The 7,966-nt window shown below is 39.2% G+C and overlaps 1 protein-coding gene across 1 annotated transcript; it reads right to left on the minus strand.

Annotated features, from left to right (window-relative positions):
- Positions 1-3,073: 3,073 nt before the first annotated feature.
- Positions 3,074-5,424, minus strand: LOC122079128 (WUSCHEL-related homeobox 1). The gene is made up of 4 exons (XM_042645381.1): positions 4,791-5,424; positions 4,384-4,701; positions 4,138-4,214; positions 3,074-3,804 (listed from the first exon to the last, which is right to left on the minus strand). Exons 1-4 carry the CDS (start codon positions 5,002-5,004, stop codon positions 3,373-3,375), a joined length of 1,041 nt encoding a protein of 346 aa, XP_042501315.1. The 5' UTR covers positions 5,005-5,424; the 3' UTR covers positions 3,074-3,372.
- Positions 5,425-7,966: the final 2,542 nt, after the last annotated feature.

Genomic DNA, 7,966 nt, shown 5'->3' on the forward strand with positions numbered 1-7,966 from the left:
TTTACATTTTTGTTGAGAGCCGGTGGACGGCATTGTCTTTATTTTTCCGAGTACTCACGGTGGGCCTTCTCCAACAGCCCTATGGGCGTATCGCGGGAGGGAGTTCGTGGCTCGTACCCGGAGTATATGCGCACTGTGGTTGTAGTAGCACTAAAACCAAAGACTTAGTAATGTTGCTTAGGTGGATGTGATTTAAAATGTATAGCATGGCATGTAGTGCATATAATGTGTTGTGATGTGTGGACTGCTTGTGTATGGTCCACCTCTCTACTTATTGAGCTAGTGAGCTCATCCCACGTGTACACCCCTTTTTAGATGATTTTGCAGGTCATGCATCTGAGGAGCATGGGGTGGGTCCCACAGTCGAGTTTCCTGAAGAGGACTGGTGGACCCCTGAGGAGTTTGAGCACGGCGTAGACTGCTCGTGTGAGAGCTGTGCTGCAGGACAGCAGTTCTGAGGCCGAGCTGAGCTCCACGCTGGAGGCCGTGCTGATCTCCACTCTTGAGGCCGAGCTGAGCTCTTCTATGTGATGCCGAGCTGGGCACAACCCTTGATGCCGAGCTGAGCTCCAGCCTTGATACCGAGCCGAGCTGTGTACTCTGATGATTTTTGATGAATTCTTGTATATACTTGATATTTAAACTTTATTCTTTTTGTGTATATATCATGCCTTCGGGCCCAAATGTATATAATTATTGTATCACCATTTGGGTATCAAGTATATGGGAATTATTTACAGGTAAAACTTAGTCTTCCGCTGATCTGATGAATTGATGTTAGTGTGTGTATGCTGTGGTGGAATACAGTATCTGATGATCCTGGCAGGTTTGGGTTAACCGGTGTTAACTCGGTCACCGCTCCGGTTCAGGGTGAACGGGTGTGACAACATGGGTATGCGGTTATTCTCTGTAGTGAGTGTGGCCGTGTGGTGAGCATCAAATGGCCGAGAGCATCTGAACCCGCGGCTCAAGGTTGTCTCGACATCCAATGCTCACCGCACCACCACACTCACGACAGAAGATGTTTTCACTTTTGGTAATGTGTGCATATGTGGGTTCCGCTATAAATTTTTTGTGATCACTCATTCTTTATAATTTGATTGATGGATGAGGCCGAACAATTGTAACCTTATTCTCAATTAATAGTGAAGCAAATCTCATCTCATCTCATCATAAATGTCCACGTAAATCCTTACATTGTGATTGTTTGTTTGCGGTTTTTATTCCTTTTTCGATTGTTAGGAGTTTTTGTTTTTCTACATCAACCTACGTTAGTCTGGATCTGTCTTGAAATCGGTATATTCTAGGCATCCAAGGATCAAATGATGATTTTCTTCTTAGAGAGTTTTTTAGCAAGGACAAAAGCAACCGATCTGCACCGTGTGAAGGCTCTTCTTAGAGAGTTAGTGAAAGACTTGGGTCATCAAGGGATATGGACCATTCAATCTTTAACATGATGTAAAAGGAAATGGTACTTGGAGAGTTGTTAGTCCTTTCCAGTTCCAGGCTTCTTTGTGCTTTGTGGGTTTCAAGTTTCAACATGTCTCTGCAGTATCATCTGATGAAACTTGAAAGAGGGTCACCTGGCCTTTTTTTTTTTTTCTTTTGGATTAGAAAATGGAATTTATTCAACTTTAAAATTGTTGGCCAGGTTCAGGAGGATTCAGGAGGCAGCCAACAGAACAAACAAATCATTATGTCACAGTCTTTTTCTCCCAAGTCTCAATGTCTGATGTTATTAGAGGACAAAAGGGAAAAGAGAGGGAGGTAGCAGCGTAGCAGGTTCAACTGTGATGAAGAAAGAGAGAAAGAGAGAAAGAGAGAAAGATAGAGAGAGAAAATGGTGGGAATTGAGACAGAAGAAGATCCCAGAGAGGGTGGAAAAGGGTGGAGAAGGGTAGTGCAGATTGCCAAGAACCGCGATCTTATGAGATCTTGGTATTTCATCATCCAGCATTAATTGCTCCGCAAAAGGTTGGTCGGGGCTTGTCCTTCCCAAGCCCAACTCCCAACCCTAACAAAAGGCAACACCACAGTCCAGTGAAGTGTTCCTCTCCCCTCTTCACTACAGTATATACTATATCTGAATCCTCTGATGTCACTCCATTTTCTCTTTTCCTTCCCATTGGTGGATTTTGAAGAACCAAAGCTCAATAGTGATCACAGTTCACAGCCAATACACAAGGGGGCAAGTTTTGAATTCCTCCTTTCCAACAAAAAAAAAAAAAGAAGTTTGAATTCCTCCCACCCTTTTAAGCTTTGAGTATTCTGGAAAGCAGTGAGCCACTGACAGTCTATAAGCACAATATCAAGAACCCATGTGAATAGCTCAGCATTCTTTTCTTTTCTTTTCTATCTATTTCTTGCCAACCAAAAGACACCATTGGAGTTCAGACCAGGTTCAGTGCTTACTATATTTCAACTTCTCCATCTACCACCTAAGAATAATATTATGAACCATCATATAATATGATTATGGAATGATGTTGATTCATGCTTTCTTATTTGCAGTCAATGATGTCTTTTGAAATTCATAAAATTCCTGATATATTGAGGATAGCTTGAAATATTGCTTCAATTTTGGAAAGGGCATGCAATGGTTGATAGATCAAAACCTTCAATGAACTTTCACGAGATAGGATTTTGTAAGGGAATGCAATGGTTGAGACACTTAATTATGATAATACTATCTTCAATATTTGACTATTTTATAATATTAAATACTGTGGCATGTCTTGCTTCAGTTTCTTTTCTGAGGTATATTATGTTTCCCGTGCAATTTTCATCAGTTTCCTAAGAAAGCTCCTTGTAGGAACTACCTGATCATAAGAGAAATGTATATTAAAAAGACAACATTTGTATTCCACATATGTAAGGAAATGCAACAAATGTCTTCAACACCAATTATAAGTAATTTCAACATCAACTCTTTGACATCTAATTCATATTTCATGTATAGTTCAGACACCTCAACTGATAGACCCAAGTCTACATCACCCCTCTCTCTATCTGTCTATCTCTTTCTCTGCAATTACTTTAAGAAGGCTAGGAGATAGCTAGACCTGTCAAAGTATTAACAGTGAACCCTGAAATATTTTATGTTGAAGCTATTCATTGATGTAAACAACATAGTCGAAATGCAGTTTATGGAAAGCTCCTTCACACCCACATCACTAAATACCCAACATCCACCAACCTTTCCAGTTTCACACCTCCTATGATGTATATGACAACAAGAACAGTAACAGTTTCCAATAACAACAAAATCTAAGCATGACCCATCACCTTAACTCTCATATACATAAAGTGACACAAAACCCAATCCATCACCACATGGATAAGTTACTAAGTTTACTAAGTTATTCTCCTTCTTCAGTTCTTCATTATGGGAAGGAACTCAATAAATTGACATGGGGTGTAGTCATCAGTATTCATCATTTGAATACTCAGCTTCTCCTCCTTTGCACCATTAGCAGCATTATCAGCATTGTCACTGTGAAGTGGGAAGAGCTGAAGTGTGCAAGATTCTCCACATTCCTCATTGTTTTGATCAGTGCAGAGGTTGTAGAGACCTTCTTGCAGTTGCAGACTGAGCTTTGGGTCAATTGCTGTTATTGGTTCATCAGAAGCTCTGGTTATGGAGTTTATGAGATGGGTGGGAGTAGAACAAGATAGCTGCATCATCTGCCACGTGGCATGGCGTTCTGCTGAGCTTTGTCTCTGCTGTAATTCTCCCTCCCCAAATTGAATCCATCCCTCTGGTCTACTTTCTGCTACGGCTGTTCTTTGCATTGAAACAGATTCCTGCAAAAGAAGAAAAGTAAATATAAAAAAACCAAAAGTCCAAAGGCCTTAGCTCAGTGTCATAACAACAGACCCGACAGAAAGGAAGTAGTACAGCTTTTAAACCACCTTTTAGTTTCCCAACATATAAAGCTTTTAATTTGTTTCTTCTTTCTAAGCTTTCTGTTTTTTTTTTTAACTTTATTCAGTCTTAAATTAGCTACCCATAAAGTACAATTTCTTGTAATCATTGATTTTAGATGTTCTATTAGCTTTAATTTAACAATATCTGATTAGCCACACGTAAAGACTAAAGAGTGTTAGCTAGCTAGACAATTGAGGAGTATAGAAGACCTCTGCAACTCCACTGCAGTTTGTAGAGGCTGCCCAGTTCCTGTTCTGTTCTACTTCAAAGCCTGTCCGACTTGAACCTGCAACACAAGAAGACACAACAAACAAAAGCAAAAAAACCCCATTAAACTTTTTGTCAAGAAACAACTTCAAACAAATCCAAACAAACCCTCTTCTCTGTTTCGATTCAACTTTTGAAGAAGCCCTGGGGGAGAATATTACAAGACGATGGACAAATAGCATGAGTACCTGAATCTTTCTTTTCAAAGCTTTCCATGTCGTATCGTTGTTGTTCTTCAGCAGCAGAGGCAGATTCCAATCGGCGTCGGCGTTTCTGTCGTTCTCTAGCTTTATGGTTCTGAAACCAGTAAAACACATTCTTGCCTTCAATCTTACCAAACCGACGAAGCTGTGCAGTGATGTGTTGGATTTGCTCGGCCGTGGGCGTTCGAGTTCCACGTCGATACAACTCCTCCAAGGCTCTTAACTGCTCAGGCGTGGGATTCCACCTTGAGCTAACTACAGGTTGAGCACTGAACTCTCGCTTGCTTTGCTCTGTAATGGTTGCTGCAACAGAACATATATGGAAATCAAAAACCCAGATGAGAATTGACTAGTTGATATGAATAATGAAAACGGCTTCAAGGTTAGGTTACCCAGATGGGTATTTAATGGGAAGAGATGATCATGAGAGCCATGAATAAGACTATAGTAAGGATGAGTTGCAGTTGCAGTTGCAGTTGCAGTTGCTGCAGCTGAAGCATTAGGAGTATTAGAAGTGGGCCTTGGCATGAGAGGACGAAGTCTCCTCCCATTTAAGGAGTCAGAGATGTTAAATCCATTGCCATCGTTACAACCCATCATCCACATTGTTGCTGAAAATACTCAAAGAGGGTGTTTGATATGAAGAGGGAATATAAAGACCTAACAAGTAGGCCGGAGAGAATAAACAGTGTCCCTCTCTCTAACGTTAGGAGACTGTTGCTCTCTTCCACAGGGAGATGAATCATATAAGTTTGTGTTGGGTGGTGGGAAGAGGGTGCATTTGATTTGCAGGGAGGGTTGAAACAAGAGAGGGAGATTGTGATTTAAACAAAAGAAAGTGAAGAGAGGAGTGGAGGTTGACTGGGTTATAAAGATACAGAGATGAAGAGAGAATGGAGAATGGAGAAGTAGAGAGAGAGAGAGAGAGAGAGAGAGAGAGAGAAGGGTAAATGGCAGACAAAAAAGGGTAAGAGAAAAAGCAAAGGCAAGGTGGAAGCGTGGAATTCTGGGAGTTATCGGGAGAAGCGAATAAAAACGACGTGACGATCATAAGGTTTATAATCAGCCTCATCACTTCCTCCTCCTTCATTTATTGTTGCCCCCCTGACTCGTGCCTTTCACACTAATTCTAAATCCGAACTGCCCGTCTCTCTCTAACCTAAATTCCATTTCTGCCCTCACCTCTTTCTCTCTCATGGACAGAATAGCTGTTTCTTCCTCTGTAATCTGAATTCCCTTTCTGCTTCTCTCTCTCTCTCTCTCTCTCTCTCTCTCTCTCTCTCTCTCATGTGCAAAGATAGATGCTTCTTCCTCTGTAAACTGAATTCCCCTACAGCCTACAGCCTACAGCCTACAGCCTACAGCCCAGCCTTCATCTGTTCATCCCCACACGCCCAACCTACCGACCTTTCTCGACCAATCAATTTATGTAATCCCATTGAGTAGAAAAGAAAAATTCCATTAAATTTAGGGTTGTTTTTTTTCTGTATCAGTAATCCAATATATAGTGTCCATATCCATGGCCCATGATGATGATGATGATGATCATCATCATCATCATCATCATCATCATCAGTTTTACACATTAATTCTCAAGGGAGTGCCCACTTTGAGTGGATGTATGCATGTGCTGTTCTCAGGAGGGTCATTATGGTAGACTGATTCATCTATCCACATCTCACCTCATTATTGTTGAATTATTTTCTCTCTCTTCTTGGAGCTTTCTCTCTCTTCAGACTTACCATATTTAATACAATTTACAAAACCCACAAATTTATTTTCTGGAACTCAGTCTGTGCTTGTTACTTACAGGAAATATTGTATTGCCTCTAAAGTAAAAAAGTAAATTTTAGGAGAATTACGGAAATTCCCATTGTAGTGAAAATGCAATCCACATTTAGAAATTCTATTTGGTTGAAAGGGAAATGATGTATACAATACTAATTGCTAAGTGTGTGTTGGATTGTAGCCAAACAATGAGAGAGTGATATATGTAAATTATTGGGCGACTACTAGTACTATTACCTGCACCCCTATTGGTTATATGTCTGAACAAGTTTAATTCCTAAGTTTGTTTAATATAATATCTTTTCTCATCATCATCAAAAAAAAAAAAAAACAAAGGTTGTCCATTGCAAATAAAAATAAATCGGTTCGAGGTTATTGAAGCAATTATATATATTAAACCAAGTAGGAACCGATTAATCTTTGCATTTTATATATACTTTCTAGTGTTTTGTAGTGGATTTATACTGTGTAAATTAATTTAATCTTTGTATAAAAAAAATCTATTTTTTATTTCTTAAGTCACAATTTGAGCCTAAATGCCGTGGTTCAAGCCCCACAACAATGGGTTACTTCTAGTTGGGCCCAAAATCATTAACTTGAATAAATAGCAGAAATGAAATAAAAATTGATAAAATTATTTAATCAGAACTGTTTATTAATTGATTTCAATTTGAGATATTGGAACAAATTGAATCAGAACTAAATCGATTAACTACCTTACATGGTACTATTGGTAGTGCATGCTCTCTCATTTTCTTTTCTCATTTTCTTTCCTCTTCAGTTACCTCTCTTTGACACATTCTCTCCTAAGGGTGTCAATTACAAAACATAACTGTTAATCAAAACTGAATTAAACTAATAAAATTTTTAATAATTGATTCGATTTAGGATATTCATAGCTCGTTTCTACCTTTCACACCTTGATCCGAATTGATTAATACCCTTACACGGTTAGTGGTACACCCCCTCTCACTTTCTTTCCTCCCCACCATTCTATGACACACTTTCTCCTTCCTATTATGTGGATCTCCTATATACTCTATACAAAAAAAAAAGAAAAAAAAAAAAAGTTCTCCTATATACAAATTATGAGGTCCGTATTTCTTCCCATGCATCTATTAGCTTGATGTGAGTGATATCAATACATGCAAGCACATGTAGATCTCTCTCCCTAAAATTTATTTGTTAAGTTCATCATTGACTAGCCTGACCGACCAACCTGCCATGTAGAAAGGGAGCCTGCCCATAAATGGTTCTAGCTTACCCAAAACCCATACATTGATAGCTATGTTTTTGCTTTAACCTTTTTTATTTTTGGCAAGAGGATGCTACCCTACCGGTGTGGATACACGTCAATGCATGAGCCAATAGAAGGACGAGTGGGAGCATTTTTAGCATGAGGTGTCTTTTGCATCCACATGGTTCAGAAAACTTCATCTAAAACGCACGATGTGTATAAAATGAATTAAAAATTAAACGGGTCCCTAAAAAAGGGTAGAACATTTCAAGAATGATTAAAGCAAAAATTGTTTTAATTAATTAATTGGTTCAAAACCTTAGAACTACTACCAATCAATAATGGGATCGTCTTGTTTGGTGTGTAATGGTCTCAGATTAATTAGGCTGCGTTGGGTAATGCAGCCTTAGAGAATGTGAACTCGTTGTTTAATTTTATGACTGAGTATACTCGGAATAAGAGAGTGAATAGTGAGTGAAAAATCTAAGCACCATATATGTTGCCCCCATAATCAGTACCTGATCAGGTCTAACCGGTTAATAG

Source organism: Macadamia integrifolia, chromosome 5, assembly GCF_013358625.1.
Source record: "Macadamia integrifolia cultivar HAES 741 chromosome 5, SCU_Mint_v3, whole genome shotgun sequence".
In the NCBI taxonomy this organism is placed as follows: domain Eukaryota; kingdom Viridiplantae; phylum Streptophyta; class Magnoliopsida; order Proteales; family Proteaceae; genus Macadamia; species Macadamia integrifolia.

Excerpts from the sequence above, each read along its gene's own strand:
- LOC122079128 (XM_042645381.1), bottom strand. The coding sequence starts at position 5,004 with ATGTGGATGATGGGTTGTAACGATGGCAATGGATTTAACATCTCTGAC. Across the intron at positions 4,702-4,790 it reads CCCATTAAATACCCATCTGG|CAACCATTACAGAGCAAAGC; the intron begins GTAACCTAACCT and ends GTTCTGTTGCAG. Across the intron at positions 4,215-4,383 it reads CTTTGAAAAGAAAGATTCAG|GTTCAAGTCGGACAGGCTTT; the intron begins GTACTCATGCTA and ends CTTGTGTTGCAG.